The sequence below is a fragment of the Dendrobates tinctorius genome, unplaced genomic scaffold (assembly GCF_039654945.1).
Source record: "Dendrobates tinctorius isolate UK_male_01 unplaced genomic scaffold, ASM3965494v1 ptg000111l, whole genome shotgun sequence".
NCBI lineage: Eukaryota > Metazoa > Chordata > Amphibia > Anura > Dendrobatidae > Dendrobates > Dendrobates tinctorius.
In genome coordinates, this window is record NW_027361779.1 from 26,830,744 (window position 1) to 26,852,303 (window position 21,560).

Here is a 21,560-nt window from a genome sequence, read left to right on the forward strand (position 1 = left end):
AAAAGGAGGTGAGGGCTCCAATGGAGTAGGCGTTGGGTGAGTATAACTGTGTTTGTTATTTTTAAATGAAAAAGGAAAAGTGTGTTTTGTTTTTATTTCAAATAAAAGACTTTACTCTTGCTGTTTCTTTTTTACAATATCCATTACTAATCCTATAGTTTTAGGTGTCTTATAGACGGCCTCTCCATTACTAATCCGTGGGTTTGATGTCTATCGCTGCAGTCAATGTAGGCCTTCTCGGGGTAAGTCCACACGTGGTTTGGATCTCAAAACAAATGGATTTGGATTCTGCAGCAAAATCTGCATGTGTTCCATACCTATTTTGCTGGCGATTATGTTTAGCGGATTTCTGCAACACTGTACAGTGAGAATGCTGCTGATTTAATAATCCACATCCAACCGATAAATTGGAACAGAATTGTGGGATGGTATCGGCACCAAATCTCTACTGTGTGTATGCATTCTTATTCTGTAAAAATGACTGAATCTTAAAGGGATTGTCCGGCCTTAAGCTACAAGTCTACAGTCACTCTGTGACTACAGAATCCTCACATTTTGGGCACTGCCTGCGTTGACGATTCTCCGGCGACAGCAGAGGGTGGTAGTGTCTGAAAGTATGTACTTTGCATACTTCTGCTAATACTGCTCAATACACTTGCAGTTAGATAGACTGCACACGTCTAGTTAGCACTTGACCATATGTAAGCAATTCACATATTTGCGGTCACGCTCCCGACGCCGGAACTGGACAATGCACAATGGGTGCGATGTGAGGATTCACAAGTCTGCAGACACTGCACACTTGTAGCCTAAGGCTAGACAACCCCTTTAATGTTTTTGCCTCCTATATAGCAAGTTTTAGACTTGGGAAGAACCTGGTAAAAAGTTTTATGTATAAAAATGTATAAATCCTATAAATACTCACAAAAAGTGATGATCAAGTAGGTGGGTAAAGTAATAATCTGTGCCACAACTGTTATTGCTGCAGAATCTCCAGTGTTGGTGATTTATCGGAAATTACGTGTAATATTTAATTAGCTATTCAACATGGCATTTTATATGCCAGCCTTCAAGAATAGTCTGTTGGCATAAGATGTGCAAAATTCGATGAGAGATGCATGCCATTTAATGAATTTGGCACATCTTTTCAGGATGATATGTGCCAGAATTAGAATTATACGGAATCTGTGGGTCTGTGATTGGCCCTGGCCTTACTGCCAAGTCCCTTTTTTTTTCTGAAAATCGTCGGGGCTGGAAAAAAAAAGTTACAACACATTTGCACAACACACTGTTTCTATATGTCAGAAAACTACATAATTAGTATATAGTACATTTCTGCATTTATATGATACCTTGATATATGAAATCTGATGTCTTATTCCAGAAAAGTCCAGATTTTTTATTTTTCTTATGTGTAAATGAGCTAAGAACTATGGGCCAAACCTAATTCTCCGTGAGAATCCTTGTGAACAAAAATAAAAGTTTCAATATTGTTAGATATCCCAACTCAAATGAGCTCTGTGCTCTCATGTATTCCAGTGTACACTGCAGAAAAGACTTGGTAATTGCCGTTATTTATTTAAATACCGTTATTCTCCATACCATATTTTTTTAATAATTTAGACATTGGGTTTTTTCTTTTTGATTTGTGTCGGATTAGAAGCAAAATGGATTCCCGATTAACTATTGAGGGCTCCTCCTCAAAGAGTGTCCTGATCACCGGTTATGATATCACCTAGTAAGATGAAGTTTTTTATATTTGTTATGTCCTGTGTTCCCATTCACCCCTATGTGTATTGTATTGTATGGTGTCTATGTATGTTGGGTCTTTGTGTGTGTCTGTACTCCCGGGAGTGGCCCACGCGTTCATTTATGTACTCTTAGTAATTCACGCTGGTGGTGGTAATATGCGCGCAGGTTCAGTGTGCCCCAGACACGCTAGCCTGCGTTCCGCTGGACGCAGGCGCGGTGGGGCTGATATTCTTGGCCCTTATGGGCTTCTATAATACATGCGCGCTGCAGCAAGACCGCCGGCTTGTACTTGCTTTGTGCTTAAATAGTGCATGTGTAGTTGCCATGGCCCCTATTCACATGACCGGGACGCCGGACTATACACTTCCTGCTTTGGCTGACTCATAGAGGGGATGTTCACAGAGCGTGGTAACGCCCCGACTGATTTCTGCAAGGTATTTAAAGCCCCATGGATCACTGTGTCACTTCCCCTGACAAAGCCGTACAGGTTACAGCGATACGCGTGGGGTAATGGTCCTGGGTATGGCATCCGTGTATCCGTATTTTCATGGCGGCTATTGATCATCCTTATGGCAGTTTTTGATATTGTTTTGCCCTACTATGTGCTCTGGCACCACTGATATGTGGAGTATTTAACTTTTTTCCCCCCTTTCTTGCTATCTGGGCTTATTAGGGTCCTGGCATGAATATTATATAACATGGATTTTTGTGTGTGGTCGCTGCATTGCATTTATGGGCTGAGCTTTATCTAGGGTTATATAGTCCTCATGAGCCTAGGAATAGGGAGGGATACTGCTATAGTGCCACAGTGTTGCTGGATTATATGCTCACATTATATGTGCTTATATGTATGATATTTATGTGTTGATATGTATTATGGGTACTATGGATGCCATAGTTTTGTGATTTTTTCAGGTTTTTATTATGCATAACTCTTTTGTATCAATAAAAATTACTTATTTCAGTCTTAATTGTGATTGGTGCAGTGTGTGCTTTTTCTGCAGTGGTGCTTTCGCTCCTTTTTTTTCTTATTGTCATTATTCCACTGCTGCGGCACCTGGCCATATCATTGATGTTGCTACTGTATCATGCACAGCTGAGTGCGCCCACAATTGCACCTTGTATTTAACACATTTGCACAACACAGTTTCTATATGTCAGAAAACTACATAATTAGTATATAGTACATTTCTACATTTATATGATACTTTGATATTTGAAATCTGATGTCTTATTCCAGAGAAGTCCAGATTTGTTATTTTTCTTATGTGTAAATGAGCTAAGAACTATGGGCCAGACATAATTCTCCCTGAGAATCCTCGTCCAATGATTTCAATGAAAGGAGTTGTTACCGGTGTAAGACATGTAATGACTGACAGTCTGCTCTCCTGATCTACTTGTCTGACACTGGTAACACCCCCTTTCATTTAAATAAGTGTTGAAGGCAGATTGTCAGGGAGAACTATGTCCGGCCCATAGATCTTAAGAGCTCATTTACATACAAGAAAAATATGGATTTCTCTGGAATAAAACATTGGATCGCAGATATAAATTAATCATTTTATTCAGCTTCTTATGACCTACATACCCATACAGACAGCTTAGGAAGGTTGATCCTACTGACAGATTCCCTTTAATGAAGATTAAGCTAACAACGTTTGATTTAAAGGGATTGTCTGGACACAGCATATTGATGGCCTATCAAAAGAAATAGTAGCTGTGCAGCTCTGTCCAAAGTGTTTTCATCCAGAAGTTACTAGAGCAAATAACAGCTGACTGGTGGGAGTACTGACTGTCAGACCCCCCACTGGTCTTGGATTGATGGCCTCTCCTATGGATTGATTATCTATATGTTGTGCTTTATCTGTAGCATTAAAGGAGCTATAGTGGCCACGGCCGTGCACTTCAGATCCCCCTTCTAGTCATTTGAATAGGAGATGGATCTGCAGTTCCTGGGCACGGCCACTGTAGTTTTGACGGAGGTGCTCTGTACCATCAGCATGTAAGATCTTCCAGCCGCCTCCGATAATAGTTGAACGGCATGGGTACCAGATGTCGCACCCCCAACTATCCTGAGGATAGGCCACCAATAAAAAAAATAGTGGCCAACCTTTTTTAATATGTTTATTTCACAATACAATTTTTCCTTTCAGTTGGGTAGGATTAGGCATCGGCACTTAATGTGCGCAAAAATAAAAGTTTCAATATTGTTAGATATCCCAACTCAAATGAGCTCTGTGCTCACATATATTCCAGTGTACACTGCAGAAAAGACTTTGTTCACCCGAGATTCTTTCCAGGGTCGGGGTGTAGCATGTAGTTTGGTAAAGGGGTTTGCAATTAGGTCAGTCTGCTGATATCCTGTATCGGAGATTACAATACAGACAGATGGCGTGCATGCAATTAAATTTCTTATCAAAAGACAACATTGGGATTCATAAAGAGCCTTAAAAGCAATCCATGCCAAGACTGGAATGACTTAAAATTACAAATTATGTTCACAGCATTTATTGAGAAACATAAGTGCTGTCAAGGCTAAAATACTATTTGATCTGAGGCAACTTCTGCCATAGAGGGGTCAGAAGTCAAAGGTAAAAAGTATAGATGGAAATGATAACAAGGGATGTAAGGTTTAAGTGCAGTTCACGTCTATTAATATTCCTGACTGGTGTTGCCCAGTAGTCATTTGATACTTAATTGAATCTATGAACTAATGAGTGCAGTTTGACAAGGATAGAGTAGCATCATAAAAGTGTGGTTAATGATGAAATGCATATTCTTAAGATATGAATACCCTCTGCCCCAGACTCTCTTATAATAGCTCCATTGTTTTATAATATTTCTTCTTATGGTATCGGCATTATACGAAACCCGATTTCGGTGCAGTATCTTTAAAATGTGCAAATTAATACATTTATGTGTAGTTACACTGGTTAAACAAGGGCAAAGTACTCATTCCCCTGCGCAGAATACCAATAATAGGACTGTGCATTGTGTTTATGCAGATCCCGAATACATTCTTCTTCATATCTGAATATACACTTTATTACTACCAGCGCAGCGTATGACTGGGTTGGGTGATCCTGACCACGTTTCGTTTTGGGCAAGTTGGAAGATTCATGTGTCCAATGCCCACCAGCTGAAGTGGAGCAGACCTTTGTGTTCTCTAGGCTCGGTACCAAACACCTGCCTTTGTTACGGGAGACAGATTTTAGAGTCAGTTGAGAAATAGAGAAGCATCACTAAGCTCAATTTTGATCCTTTTTTAATTCCCAAACTGGCAAAAGTCAAAAGAACTTAGGGAGCACAATAAAAAAGGTAAATAACCGCATAAGGAAGTATAATGTTTGCTTTCTACATCATTAAGTGGTTAAATAGCTGTAATATTTAGTGTTTACTGTGCAATTACACAAATGCCTTCTTATTTTTCTTGAAAGCAAAGGAAAGATTTTTCCTAAATGCCGCTAAAAGTTAAATAAATTTTTTGTTGTTTTTTTACTGTGAATGTATGCTTCAGGGATATACACACTAGTGTTTATATACTGGATGTATGCATCAAACAAAAAATAAATATATTTTATACATCTGTAAACTACATATGTAAAAAGAAAGTTCAGAGTTGATTTTTAGATCTAATAAGTGATTTTTTTATATCTTGTATTTTCTGTGTAAATATTAAGAAATTCCTGTCTTGGTCATTGTCCTGATGCCATCAGATGAACACCAGCATCATTCTTTTACTCCTTATTGTTTTGTAATTATCCACAGGCTTTCCACTGTCACACCAGAAGTACAAGGTGCTCTACACTATTTTACAGGAGACACTTCTGCAGAGACAATTGTCATTTATCTTTATTTAAAGATGGTAGTCATTAGGTAAATACCAACTGGCCACTTTTTTAATGCCCCATCACACATAGCGATCTCGCTTGTGAGATCGCTGCTGAGGCACAATTTTTGTGACACTACAGCGATCTCACCAGCGAGATTGCTGTGTGTGACAGCGATCAGCGACCGGCCCCCCTGCCGATATCACTGATCGCTGCAGGAAAGGCCAGGACTTTTTTTTGGTCGCTGGTCTCCCGCTGGCCACCACGCTTCACTGCGTGTGACAGGCGGGAGACCAGCGATCTGCTGGTAACTAGTGTACGTCCCTTAGATACCCGATGTGTACGTTAGTTACCAGCTTCCTGCATCAGCACGCTGGTAACTAACGTGCACAGCGACGCCGGGGCGCTGGGCGTCACTGTGCTGATCGCTGGTGAAGCTGTCTGTTTAACAGCTCACCAGCGATCACATAGCGATTCACCAGCGATCCTAACACATTGATATCATTGTCAGGATCGCTGGTGAGTCGCTGTGTGAGACTCCAGCCTTAGTATTGTCTTGGTCCTACTCATCCAACAACCACAGCTCAGACCTATCAAGACATGGGCTCCAAAGACCTCCGAGGATGACCTCTACTATTTGACGCTGAGACAATAAAAGTTGTTGGTCTTTTTAAGTTGCAAGGTTATTCCTCAATTAGACTTGTTTTAATCATTGCATCACACAGCTTTCCTTTAAAGATCTCTTATCAGAAAATGACCAATTTTTTAAAATCATGGTTTTATGTTAAAAGTATTTTTGGCAGTGTTCTCCCCATTGTTACAATCTGTATTAACAAGAAAAAAATAGATATGTAGCAATTTTCACACTGACCACTAGGGCTTCATTAGACTCTAACTTCCTATTTCAAAGAACATGAACAGAAAACATTAGCCACTGTCATCAGATTCTGACCCATCAGAGATTGACAGCGGCATTTAACATGTTAACAGCTGCGGGTGGAACGCGATTCCATCCACGGCTGTTAGGGACATGTGTCAGCTGTTCAAATCAGCTGTTGTGTGCCGGAAAAGTTGCGAGCTCATTGCCGGAGCCCACCTTAGATGTTACTATACATCTAAGAAGGGAAAGGGGTTAAGGGCAAAATTAGCTTGGTCAATAAGAGGTTAAGCATCTGATGAGCCTTTGCAAACATCATTGTTAAGGAAGGGGGAGCAGTGACCTCCTTTATTTGTAATGTGGGATTCAGTGTTATCAGCTATGTAGAAGGTATTGTCTATCATTGCAATCCTGCTTCTGATAAGGAATATTGCTGGAATAAAGAGTCTGAAAAAATCCCAGAGGCCAGCATTAATATTGAAAGACTTTTTTTTTTTTTTAAATAAAGATTGTGATAAGAAAAAAATAATTGCCATTTATTTTACATGCATGTAACACGCAAACTTGATTAAAAAAATATTTTTGATCAAAGTTTTTGTTTGTTCACCTGCTCTTTGAAAATTGACCACAGGTTCTCAGTGTGATTGAGATCTGATCATTTTTGCCTTGCGACATGGTGCGGCATCATTCTGGAAAAAGCATTGATAATCACCATATTACCTTATTGCTCCTAAATAGAGTTGAGCAAATTTGTTCGGGTTCCCTCTTATTTGGCAAGCTTTAGCGCTTGCCGAATAAGCTGCAGAGGGAACCCGGCTTCCTGGATCACGGCAGCTGATCAGCACCGCAGCTACATGTGTTGCGGCTGTGTCACAGTCACAACACATGCATGGAGGGCCTGTTTGTTGGGCTCTCCATGCATGTGCTGTGACACAGCCACAACATACGCATCGCCGGATCCGGCAAAAAGCCAGATCCGGCGCATTTGTTTTCATCCAGTTTGTCATGTGTCGTCTGTTTTTTGCCGGATCCGGTTTTTAAAAATGCCCCAAAAACGTTATTGGCTACTGGAAAACTACAGGAAACCTATATATACATTGGTTTTACACCCCATGGTTGATAGATTGTTGTCGAGCAAGAGGAAAAATGGAAGCTGTTACTGCAAACATCGTGGATTTTACTTTTGAGGCCAATCGTTTGGCAATGATAGTCATGGAGAAGGAGCGAGAAAGACAGCGTGTCATGCGTCTTTGCCGACGTCGGTTTTGGATTCACTCTATAACGGCACAGAGGATGACACGTGGGGTGTTTTCCACTTTATATCTGAAGTTGCGAGGAAATCAGGTTTTTATACCTTTCCTATGTGGGGGTTGGTTGCCAACTTTTTTGATGAGTTGATACTTTGTAGAGCATGCTCAGACAGAAAAACCGGATGACGCCGGATCCAGCGCCCGTAGGCTTCCATTATACAAAAAGCCGGATGATGCGCCGCAGACAAAAAACGTTACATGTAACGTTTTTTCCAGACGCCGCACTGTCACTTTTTGCCGGATGCGCCACGTGTCCATGCGGCGTCAGTGTGATTCATTTTCTGAAAAAAATGGTGTGGGATCCCCTGACATTAACCAGCAGAGGGAGAGCGGAAAACTGTGGGATGATGTTTATAGTCTGGAAAGGGGGTGATACACATGTAGCTCACAGCTGTATATAGCCTTTTACTGGTTCTTAAAATGGGGAACTCTGAATAAACAATGACGTGGGATCCCCTGTATAATTAACTGCCAGCAAAGGCTAGGCAGACATCTGTGGGCTGATATTAATAGGCTAGGAAGGGGCCATGGATATTGGCCCCATCCCAGACTAAAAACATCAGCTCTCAGCCGCCCCAGAAATGGCGCATCCATAAGATGTGTCAAATCTCGCACTTAGCCTTGCTTTTCCACTTGCCTTGTGGCTTTGGCAAGTAGCGTGATAGGGTTTTGGTTGATGTCACCTTTGTATTTTCAAGTGATATCAAGCCCAGGGCTTAGTAATGGAGAGAAGTCTATAAGACATCTCCATTACTAACCCCATAGTCAAACAGAATAAAGTACTTTATTTGAAATAATGACAGACTTCTTTTTATTGAGTTAAAAGAAAATCGCATACTGACCTTTACGCCCAATCCATTGAAGTTCATGTCACCTGTAAAAGAGTTGAAAAAGAAATAAAATAGACTACCATATATTCCTCTCCTCTTCGACGAGAAGATAATTCATTTGTCCATAGACAACTCTAGCACTGCTACATCTACTTGGCACGCTGGCATGATATGAGTGTTCAGCATGCCAGGCTGCAGAGACAAGAAGCTACGTGTGCTTGCGAGCATGAGAAAGTTTTCACAGTCGCGGTGACATCAGAAAGGTCATTGGAGTTCAGAGCCAATGAACTCCTTTCACCTCCTGGACATCAGTGCGTGCGCCGTGAGAACTTTCCCGGTTAAAAGCCAATGTATGTGCATGTGTCCATACTTTTCATTTGAAGATTTGCCAATCAGTCCAGACTAGCTTTATACACTTTATACATGAAGATATGGATGAACTCTTTATGCATCAAATGGCCAAGTTCTCCAAAAAATATGACATAGTTGTCATGGGAGATTTCAACTATCCAGACATTTGTTGGGAATCTCTCTCAGGCAAAACTAACAGGTCAAGGAAATTCTTATCCTCTCTTGCTGACAACTTTATCTTCCAAAAGGTAAAGGAGAAAACAAGGGGAACTGCTACCTTGGATCTAATCCTTATAAACAGGGAGGAAATGGTTGAGGAGGTAAAAGTGGCTGGGACCCTAGGAGGTAGCGACCATGCTATTTTAGAATTTTGGATAACTAGAGTCGGAAGACCTGTGAAGACTCAGACGTCAAGGTTAGATTTCAGAAAGGCAGATTTTAAGGGATTCAGAAAGAGAATTGGAGGGATCCAATGGCTGGATATCCTTAAAGACAAAAATGTCCAGGAAGGATGGGAAATCTTGAAAAATGAAATTCTCAAAGCACAGTTGTTAACAATTCCGAAAAGAGGGAAGAATAGGAAGCATTTAAGGAAACCAGGATGGATGAACACAGAACTTAAGCACATGCTAAAAAGGAAGAAAAAAATGTTTATAAAATGGAAAGAGGAAGGCATATCTAAAGAAGAATATAATGCTGTCTGCAGAACCTGCAGGGCACAAATCAGAATAGCTAAAGCTGAAAATGAATTGAGGCTTGCAAGAGATGTCAAAAGCAATAATAAAGGATTTTGGGGATATGTCAAAAGTAAAAGAAAAGTCAAAGATGCTATAGGATTTTTACAGGATGAAAATGATGAAATGGTAAGACAGGATGTTGAGAAGGCTGAACTTTTAAATTCCTATTTTGCATCTGTTTTCTCTCAGAAAGGAAATGTAACATCAACTGTTATTCACTGTCCTATTAAGGGAATAGAAGAATCCAGGATATCTATAAACAGAAAGATAGTGAGGAAACACTTAGCTAACCTAAATGAATTCAAGTCTCCAGGTCCAGATGAATTACACCCCAGAGTACTGAAGGAGATAGCAGAAGAAATTTTTGAACCCCTCTCCATAATCTTTGAAAATTCTTGGAGAACAGGAGAAGTGCCAGAAGACTGGAGAAGAGCAAATGTTGTTCCTATCTTCAAAAAGGGGAAGAAGGTGGACCCAGGCAACTATAGGCCGGTGAGTCTGACTTCTATACCAGGAAAGATCTTTGAACAAATTATTAAACAACATGTATGTCAATACCTGGATAAGAATGAAGTGATTAAACAGAGTCAGCATGGGTTTGTAACTAATAAGTCATGTCAGACTAATTTAATTTCCTTCTATGACGGTATTACTGATTGGGTGGATCAAGGAAATGCTGTAGATATAGTATATCTTGACTTCAGCAAAGCATTTGACAAAGTCTCACATACAATCCTTATTGAAAAAATGACTAAGTATGGAATGGACAAGGCAACTGTTAGGTGGATTCATAACTGGCTTAGTGATCGGACCCAAAGAGTGGTCGTAAATGGCTGCACATCCAGTTGGAAGAATGTCTCAAGTGGGGTACCACAGGGCTCTGTCCTGGGCCCTGTATTGTTCAACATCTTTATCAACGATTTAGATGAAGGAATTGAGGGTAAACTGATAAAATTTGCTGATGACACAAAGCTAGGAGGGATAGCTAATACTAGAGAAGAGAGAGAGAGGATTCAAAAAGATTTAAATAAACTGGAGAAGTGGGCAGCAACTAACAGAATGGTTTTTAACAGGGAGAAATGCAAAGTACTACATCTGGGCAATAAAAATGAAAAAAGCATATATAGAATGGGAGGAATAGGGCTAAGTGACAGCACATGTGAAAAAGACTTGGGTATACTAATAGATCACAGACTGAATATGAGTCAACAGTGTGATGCAGCAGCAAAAAAGGCAAATGCAATTCTAGGATGTATTAACAGAAGCATACAGTCTAGATCACGTGAAGTAATTATTTCCCTCTACTCCTCTTTGGTCAGACCTCATCTGGAATATTGTGTCCAATTTTGGGCACCACATTTTAAAAAAGACATCAACAAACTGGAGCAAGTTCAGAAAAGAGCGACCAGAATGGTGACCGGTCTGCAAACCCTGTCTTATGAGGAAAGGTTGCAGGATTTGGGAATGTTTAGTTTGCAAAAGAGAAGACTGAGAGGAGACTTAATAGCTGTCTACAAATATCTAAAGGGCTGTCACATTGTAGAAGGATCAACTTTATTCTCATTTGCACAAGGAAAGACTAGAAGCAATGGGATGAAGCTGAATGGGAGGAGACACAGATTAGATATTAGAAAAAACTTTTTGACAGAGTGATCAATGAGTGGAACAGGCTGCCACAAGAAGTGGTGAGTTCTCCTTCAATGGAAGTCTTCAAACAGAGGCTGGACAGACATCTAACTGGGATGATTTAGCGAATCCTGCTTTGAGCAGGGGGTTGGACCAGATGGCCCAGGAGGTCCCTTCCAACTCTACGATTCTATGATTCTATGACTTATTTTTGATATGTTTTGAAACCGCTGTGAAAAGCACTGTAATTTATGTAAAATATTCAGAATTGAGAGTCCTCAGTGGTTGATACCTTTTAATGGCTAACTGAAAAGATGGTAACACATTGCAAGCTTTCGAGACTACTCAGGTATCTTCATCAGGCATAGACTAATACAAAATCTGAAGAGTCACATATTTATGCACAATACAGCACAGAAAAAATGCAATAGATGAGACAAGTGACGTGAAGCAGAAATGATTATGGGAGAGGGAGAAACATAAATATTGGACCACTTTATAGATAAGGAGTCCAGATGTTTTATTGTCCTCTGATTGGGGTTTCCTAATGTGTTGTGATGCCCCCACAGGGTCTTAGGAGCAAATTCCTTAATTGATGTAAAAAGACATAAATCCATGCGACACATTCATTCCAGCATTGAGAGTGTCAAAGGTCGTCATAAATTTATACTCACAGACTCTTCTCTCTCTCTGAGATGTGAAGTTACCTTTCAATACCAGTAATTTCATATCCATGGTGTTGTGGTCCATCATACAAAAATGTTTTGCCACAGGTAGATCCATTCTTTTTTCTCTTATTGTGTGACGATGAGCATTCATCCTTGTTCTAAGCTTTTGCCCTGTGTCCCCCACATACAGACCCCCAGTTGGACATTTAGTACAAATAATTAAGTACACCATATTAGATGTAATGCAGCTGAAAGTATCTGGGATCTTGTAGTCCTGATGTGAATTGGGGACATTTTTTCTGTTTTTTTCTGGTTGCAAGGAAAGGTTCCTGCAGCTGTTGGAGAGGACAGGGAGCTTCTGACAATGATGCTTCTTAGATTTGGGGGCTGCCTAAAGCACAGTAGTGGGGGGTCTGGAAAAATGGATTGTAATACTGCATCTTTTTGTAGTAAAGGTTGTAATTTCCGTGCAGCTCCCCTTAGCACTTCCAGATTTGGGTTGTAGGTGACTACTAGAGGCACTCGGTTATTTTCTTCTTTTGTAATGTAGCAGGTGATTCTTTGACATTCTGGTGGCTCTTGTAATTTGGTTTTCAATTGTTCTCGGATGGTAGCCCTGATTCAAAAAGGTCTTTTTGAGGTGACCAAGGTGTTTGTCTCTCTGCATAGGGTTGGAACATATACGATTGTATCTGATGGCTTGGCTATAGATAATAGAGTTCTTTATGTGTTTTGGATGGAAACTGTCACATTTAAGGTATGTTGGATGGTCGATTGGCTTCTGATACAGGGATGTCTCTATTTCATTGTTCTTCAGCTTAATGATGGTGTCCAAAAAGTTAATCTCAGTGCTAGAGTAGTTGAGTGTTAAATTGATGGTGGGATGAAATTGATTAATCTGTTCGTGGAACGTCTTTAGCTGTTGCTCAGACTCCGTCCAGATTATTAAAATATCATCAATGAAGCGGTAGTAGGCCAGGGGCCTGATGGGGCATGAGGACAAAAAGTCGTTTTCAAGCTTGCCCATGAAAAGATTTGCATACCGTGGAGCCATTTTACTTCCCATAGCTGTGCCAGTCTCCTGTAGATAGACAATAAAACATCCGGACTCCTTATCTATAAACTGGTCCAATATTTATGTTTCTCCCTCTCCCATAATCATTTCTGCTTCACGTCACTTGTCTCATCTATTGCATTTTTTCTGTGCCGTATTGTGCATAAATATGTGACTCTTCAGATTTTGTATTAGTCTATGCCTGATGAAGAGACCTGAGTAGTCTCGAAAGCTTGCAATGTGTTACCATCTTTTCAGTTAGCCATTAAAAGGTATCAACCACGGAGGACTCTCAATTCAGAATATTTTTCTATCTACTGGCTAACACGGTACAAAGATATACATCTTTCCTGTAATTTATGTAGAAAGACAACAAAGAAAACTTCCCATGTAAAGACACAGAGCCTGTCCTATTTCAAAAAATTGATAGCTGCCCAAAAACAACAAAACTAAATTAAATGCATTGCATGTCAATTTTCAAAAATGTTTCTTTGGACTTTACAGGACATCTGTCAGTAGGATTAATGCTTCTAAGCTGTCTATATGGCCATGTAGATCATAGGAAGCTGAATAAAATGACACCTTTATATCTGTGATCCGATGTTTTATTCCAGAGAAATCCCCGTTTTTCTTATGTTAATGAGCTGTTCCAGGCTATGGGCCCGACACTGATCTGTGTAAGAATCTGCCTCCAAAGATTATTGTAAATGCAAGTGGATTTTACGAGTGTGATGTGTAATGGTTACCAGTGTGATGTGTAATGGCCACTCTCTGCTCTCCTGATCTCACTGCAGAGCTGTGTGTGGTTATAACTGACACATCTGCAGGTTCAGCTTCCATCTCAGACACAAACAAAAATACAATACTATTACAGTACAGCAGAGCTATGAGTGCTGCGGCTGCTAACGTGTGTGTTATGAGACAAATGTCCATTCTGTTCTATGTTAGTTACATGTCTCACACCAGTAACGGCCACTTTTTATTTAAGGTCATCTCTGGAGGTAGATTCTTATGTAGTGTGTCCAGCTCATAGCCTGGAACATTTACATATAAGAAAAGCATGAATATCTCTAGAATAAGACATTGGATCGCAGATATCAAGATAGCATTTTATTCAACTTCCTGTGACCTACATGCTCATATTGGAGGAATGATCCTACTGACAGATTGTCTTTTATTTCATTTCCAGCAAAATAATTTTTATGAACCTTATTAAAGAAAAGCAAAACCAAAAACCTGATATAAATAAGACATAAAAATACTCTTGCCTAATGCTACAGGGCCCCCATACAAGTTAGATTATGGTCAGCCAAACCTACTAATTTTTTTTGGGACCGGCTAATCATCTGATGCATATGGGAGTCTTGTTTCCAGGGGAGATGAGCTATTGCCAGTAGTATCTGGAAGCTGCTTTTTCTACTCTTCCTGTTGAAAACCTACAGTTAGTTCCATATATATTTGGACAGACAACATTTTTCTAATTTTGGTTCTAGACATTACCACAATGAATTTTAAACAAAACAATTCAGATGCAGTTTGCGTTCAGACTTTCAGCTTTCATTTGAGGGTATCCACATTAAAATTGGATGAAGGGTTTAGGAGTTTCAGCTCCTTAACATGTGCCACCCTGTTTTTAAAGGGACCAAAAGTAATTGGACAATTGACTCCAAGGCTATTTCATGGAGAGGTGTGGGCAATCCCTTCGTTATGTCATTCTCAATTAAGCAGATAAAAGGCCTGGAGTTGATTTGAGGTGTGGTGCTTGCATTTGGAAGGTTTTGCTGTGAAGGAAACGTGGTCAAAGGAGCTCTCCATGCAGCTGAAACAAGCCATCCTTAAGCTGCAAAAACAGAAAAATCCATCCGAGAAATTGCTACAACAATAGGCGTGGCAAAATCTACAGTTTGGTACATCCTGAGAAAGAAAGAAAAAGCACTGGTGAACTCATCAATGCAAAAAGACCTGGGCGCCCACGGAAGATCTATCTGTGGGCTACAAATTGTTGCATTTCATGCCTACATTTACCTTTTTTTGCTGTACCTTCCAAATGCAAGCACCACACCTCAAATCAACTCCAGGCCTTTTATCTGATTAATTGAGAATGACATAACGAAGGGATTGCCCACACCTGTCCATGACTGCCATTGGCAGCTTGCTGATACTGCACACAGCTAAGCATTCTGACCACTACTATGGCAATGAACACGGGGGAATATATCAAAATTAAACCAAGCAGTCCAGTAAGTGAGATACATTGCTCGAATCAGACTGTCTGTCCCTAACTCATGCTGCTCTCAGATTATGTAAAAAAAGCCTGCTGACAGATTCTCTTTAAATTTTATTTATTTAGCTGTTAAGTAATACACATATTGAATTAATATTATGATATCTAGAGCTTGTATCAGAGGCGGCCAGATCTATGATCCGATTGTTGCTGTTAACCATTTAAACACCCCTGTCAATCTCTGACAGCAGCATTTATATGTAATGTGCTCCATATAATGCTATTATGTTTCCACGGCATGGTCCAAATCTGATTCGTGACCTGCCACCATCTATTGTAGGCTTCAGTCCATTGTTTGCACTATTTGCATGTTTCATAGTAGGGTCATTCACGGCACAAGTTTTAGGCAAGGTGCTGGAATCGTAAAAATGAAGAATTACTGTACCATACGTTCTGCTATTGTATTCCGTGCATATGATAAGGCGTCTATTTATTATCCATTGCTTTGCAGTGCCAGCTTCTGTGGAGTGCTATGTAGAGAATGTACTCGCTATTTTATTTCAGAAATTCAGAGAAAGGATATAGAGCAAGAAATATTGTTTGACGTGTTGAAGGACACCCTTTGTACACAGGTTCTTGTACACTACATTTTATTCCAAAGTACAAAAATATAATTGTCTTGTGAGTGAAATTTTCCTGAGAGGGTGTTTAACAGGAAATTTAGCAGCATTGAAATAGTAATTGAACTGTTCCTATGGCAAACGCTTTGCTTTTAAGGAAATTGGCTCTGGTATAGTACATCTGGGGTTAGCAAGAAATTCCCCTGGAGTATGGAAGATTTTATAATGTGTAATATGGTATGACATGACAGCTATGTATACGATGTAGTAAATAAATAACCGCACAGTGTACAAATTCTGTAGGGATTTTCCCTGGTCATGAACTCTCGTAGATCGTTTTTCTCCCGGCCATAGCTGGAAGCCTCCTCATCTTGTGCTGACTGCATCTTTCTCTATGGAAGGAACAGTCTGCATTTCTTACCATTTGAAAGAAAAAGATCACACAGCCTAATTAATAATAAGTATTTTAGTGGATCCATTGTGTTCCTAATTAGCTTGGCCACGTCATAATCAAATGAAGCCTGTAAGGCCCGATAAGCTTAATTGTTCATAAGTGGGTCTCACATGCTGAGATGGAACTTTTAACAGTACAATGAGAAAATATATTAAATCCATTACATTTTTTATTTTTTATGCTGTGTGTGGCTGGCTTTAACAGTTTACTCATTTAAAAATCTACTTTCCAGCTGGAGTTATCCATTGTGGCCCTTTTGTATTAATCATTAATTTCTCTATTAGGCTTGGTTCACTTAGCATTTTGCCTACAGATTCAGCGTGTATGCTCAGAATCTCTACAATGTCTGACTAATGGGGCCCCATAGACTTTCATTAGCTGAATGTATTTGGAAATTTCAAGAAGTGTCCTTTTGGTCAATGTTTACTCATTTTGTAGGCAAGTGCTCACCTGTAGCTAAGTGTAGTCTATTCTACACTGTCAATCCAGCTGCACAAAGTTTATGGGAGTCAGTTACAGATGCATTCGATTGTATATTAAGTGCATCTGTAGGTATACAATTGCAAATGTTTGAGCGAAATGTTCAGCAGACAATATTAACTGGTTCCCCTGAATTGAATATCCAAGGTTTATGTGAACAGGGCTTTAGTAACTCCGAATATTTCGGCTCACAATACTTGGCTTATTTTCTAAAAGAAAATCTTTACTTACTCCGTACAATGTCAATATTTTCTTTATTGTATTCACTTTTAGAACTAGTAGTTGAAAGGGGTTTCAGGCCTTAAGCTACAAGTCTGCAGTCATTTGTGAATCCTCTTATCTAATGCACTGTGAGGATTCTCTGATGCCGGTATAGGGAGTGGTGGGCGCATCCACAAGTGTATGATTTGCATTCATGTGCAGACTAGACATGCAAGGTGTGACACTAGTCACCACTATTCACGGACAAGCCATGAGGCAGAAGAGTCAGACGTTTCGGGGTCAATACCAATAGAGTACATAGATTACCAAGGGAAAAGATGAAGGCGTAAGTCAGGTCACAGTCCATGGTCAATAACGAGAGATAGCGGATCAAAAGGCGAAGGTCCAGACAAATGAATTGTTAGAATACGGTCCAAAGGGTCAGAATGCAGAAGATCAGAACTCAGACCAACAGAATCAGGCTAACACTCACCAAGAGGCACAAACTTCATCTGGCAGGAATCAGGGGCAGACAGCTCAGTTAAGTAGCTGGGTGATCACCAGAAACTGAACACCTGCAGAAAGTCCTGCACGTCCCAGTCACAGATTGAACAGAGCTGTCAATCAAGGCACCAACAGCCCAGCAAACACATCCCAGTATTGGGCAGCCAAGCTGTCAATCCTGACATTGGCAGCTTAGCAAGACAGTTTCCATAGAACAGCATAGCAATCATTAACCTAGCGGAGAAATGGTGACACAAGGCCTTGCTCAATGTAAAAGTATTAAGCGAAGCCGCCGGACATGTCTAGTCAGAATTCTGCTGTTGGTATATAAATTGTATGCTTGCAGTCACATGAGCGCCCACTCCCAGCATTGGAGAATCCTCATAGCGTGCAGTGTGCATGCTGTGAGGATTCACAAGTCTGCAGACACATAGGCTTCAAGTCCGCACTCACTCTATAGGTACTGTCACACTAAGCGATATCGCTAGCAATATCGCTATAACTTGTGACATTATAGCGATATAGCTAGTGACATCGCTGTGTCTGATACTCACCTACGACCCGCTCCCCCGCTGGTTATCGCTGATCGCGCGAGAACGTTCAGGACCACTTCTCGTCGTCAGCTTCCTGCGGTACTTCCTGTGGAGAGACGAGCGACAAGCGTGGAGCCGGGCGGGAGGTCGCAGGATCGCCTAGTGTGACAGGTAAGTAGCGACCCCCAGATACCTGATCGGTGTAGTTTTCCTCTTGGGGGTGTATGGTGTAACATGCTTGTGTTAAGACCTATGATCAGCTAATTTGTAACTGGAAGATTTATATGGTTCGCTGCATAGACTGATTCTAGCTTTTTCTGCAGAGAATGAGCTCTCCCAGTTTGCTAATGACTGCACATTGAAGTATATATAGATGTCTAATAATACAGATTAATTGCTATGGTCAAGTGCCACAACTGTCCAATCTTCCTATTTTTAGACAATAATGTAGAAGCGGAGTTCTGCCTTTTTATCCTGTTTAGCAAACCATAGATTGTTGTAAACCAGTTAAGCGTAGACAGAATATGTAAAATATAATCTGGTTCCTTTCTTCAAACCCTAAATCACGTCCGTTTAAAATAATGGCCACCAGGCGTGCAGCCATAGACCTATTAAGTGCTGAGCTTTTACGTGCTCGGTTTCTTTTCTGCTTTCAAGGTTTAAAGCTGATTTTCCAATGCAACTACGTTGTGTTTTTATTTCTTTTTGCCTTTGACGGCTTAGAAGCTGCAGAGAAGATTAAATTGTAATGGCGAATTTCCAATTATAAGTATATTCTTTCTCATAATTTCTGAACAGGTGACAAGAGACTTAAAACAATATGACAATAAAATCATAGAGTGCAAGTTTGAGAACAATTCCTGGGTCTTCATGCGGCAAAGAGTTGATAAAAGCTTTCCAAACGCCTATGAGACTGCTTTGGGTGAGTAAAATTTATGAAAGACTGACCAGTGTCTAGCCTCATCTTCATTACATTGCATACTTTACCAGATTCCACTTTTATTTTCAATGATTATCTTCACATTAAGTGATGGCTCTTTTCTATATACTGATTTATTTCTAATTCTGATTTAGGCTAGTTTCACATTTGCGCTTTTGAGCACAGCGACGGCCTGCGCACGGCCGCCGCTAAGCCCCACCCCCTGCCGCGCCTCCGCCGGTAGCTCCGCCTACCGGCGCATGACACTGCATGCGTCCTGCGTCCCCTATCTTTATCACTGGGGGCGCAGGCCGTGCGCAGTATGCGTTTGGCGGCGCATGCATCCTTTTCACGGTGCGCCGACCAGCGCCAAACGCAACGTGCTGCAGTTTGGTTGCGCTCGGCGCACCGTGAAAAGGACGCTTGCGCCGCCAAACACATACTGCGCACGGCCTGCGCCCCCAGTGATAAAGATAGGGGACGCATGCAGCGTCATGCGCCGGTAGGCGGAGCTACCAGCGGAGGCGCAGCAGGGGGCGGGGCTTAGCGGCGGCCGTGCACAGGCCGTTGCTGCGCTCAAAAGCACAAATGTGAAACTAGTCTTATAAAGCACTTTCCTGGAGCAACCAATCAAATTAATTGATTTCGGAGATATATCACTTACTGTGATGCAGTAGTTGTGATGAGATCACTGTTTTATCAGATAATCACAAAGGGACTAGTAAACCTGCTGCTGTGTAGTCCTTCACATTCATGAGCTCTGTATAACCCCACCTCTGATTGGCAGCTTTCTGCTTATGCACAGTGTACAGAAAGCTGTCAGTCACTGTTGTAGGCGAGGTTATAAAGAGCGGCTCCTGCGCAGACGTACTTTATTTGCCCTGTTGAGGGCAGAGTAAAGTACTGCAGTGGGCAGGCGCCGGGAAAGGTCAAAGAGGTCCCGCACCTGTGCACTGCAGTACTTCACTCTGCCCTCAACAGGGCAAATCAGTACGCCTGCGCAGGAGTCACAGTAGACATAAGAAGGAGGACGTCATCGCTAGAAGATGGGAGGCGCCGGAACGGACTGCGACACCCACCGCACTAGACCATGCCCCCCGATGAGTATAATAACTCGTTTTTCTTATCTTTCAGGTTACATTGGGGGCTTATCTACAGCATTACAGAATGCTGTAGATGAGCCCCTCATGGCGGTGGCCGCAGCTTATAGGCCAAAAATGAGGTGACAGATTCCCTTTAACTTTGGGACTTGGTAGACTTTATAGGGGTCATCTAGGGACTTACTTATTGAGTGAATTTTAGCCCTCCTATTTATACAGTATTCCTGACCACATTGCTTGTCCCAAAAATTAACTTTGTTCATCCAGGCACATTATATAGTATTTTCCTTTCAGTGAGGCACCTTTTGTCAAATATTCTTCTCTTACACCTTTTTTGAATAATCTTTTATGCTTATTTTGGCATGACTCTTTCTTCTTGGGAATATTTATAGGGTCCGTATTCATTGTACACATATTTCCATATACTCCCATCCTAGCATTTGTGTGACTGCATTGCCTATGCTTCCTACAACTATGACACCAGCCTTGCTAAAATGCTTCTGTGTATGTGCAGTACTTGATAAATGTGCCTTATCTTCCTTCCCTTTTTTTCGTTATAGCTGTATGTAACAGCATTAAGTATCCAGTAACAAAGGAAATACTATTTGAATTCATCGATCGATGCACAGGAGCAAATCAGGGGCAAAGTCAAAGAAATCCAATGGATCCTGATGCTGAGCTTATGCCTCCACCTCCTCCCAAAATCCCACGAGTGATAAACTGAAGGAGAATTCTCTCGGAAGCAGAAAGACTTCATCTCAGACAGGGGAAATCCTAAGAACCCGTTCATGTTACATACTTGCAATAAGGACCTTTCCACACACAAAGCAACTTTTTGCACATGGACATTGCAACACTCTTACATGTACAAAGATTGCTTCTTCCCAAAATGTGCATCAAAGACTAAAAGCATCAACTTTGAATCTAACACGAAAGTCCAGAAAACCCAAAGCATTGCATTACAGACTTTGAAAAGACTTTATTTTTGAAAGATGCACAAGCAAGAACCGTCAGATCAAGGAACACACCTTTTGTGTTTTCTTACCAGTTTGTCCATGTGTAAGAAAATATAAGTTGCTTTTGTCCTTCATTTTCTTAAAGACCTTTTTTATTTAATTTAATGTACTTTTCTTGAGATCTCCACAGTCTGAACAAAACAACGCTTTACATATTGTTTTCTTTGTATAGGACACAACATCATTGTCTGGTTTTGCCTGTTTTAAACCTTGCTTCAAATTTTGAAATAAAAAGTGAAACTTGTTCTTTTTTTGCTTATGTTGTTATTTACAAAGGGGATAAATGCTTAAATCTGTTTTTAAGAACACCACAATATTTATCACTGCCTATCTAAATGTCACTTTTTCACATTGATCATCTTCCCATAAGTTCCTACAAATTAGTCTACTGGACAGGGAAACTTTTTCAAGAAAATCAACAAACCTTGCTTTAGGAGGGAGAGGAGTACGCCTTTCAGGGAACAAAACTTGCAG

The 21,560-nt window shown here is 40.7% G+C and overlaps 1 protein-coding gene across 3 annotated transcripts in view; it reads left to right on the forward strand.

Annotated features, from left to right (window-relative positions):
- RNGTT (RNA guanylyltransferase and 5'-phosphatase) overlaps window positions 1-21,330 on the forward strand; it is a 601,184-nt gene extending 579,854 nt beyond the window's left edge. For all 3 annotated transcript variants that reach the window (XM_073589590.1, XM_073589589.1, XM_073589588.1), the window contains 2 exons: window positions 18,850-18,973; window positions 20,631-21,330. In XM_073589590.1, coding sequence (XP_073445691.1) covers window positions 18,850-18,973; window positions 20,631-20,794 — 288 coding nt within the window. In that variant the 3' untranslated portion in view covers window positions 20,795-21,330. The remainder of the gene's footprint in view (window positions 1-18,849; window positions 18,974-20,630) is intronic.
- Window positions 21,331-21,560: the final 230 nt, after the last annotated feature.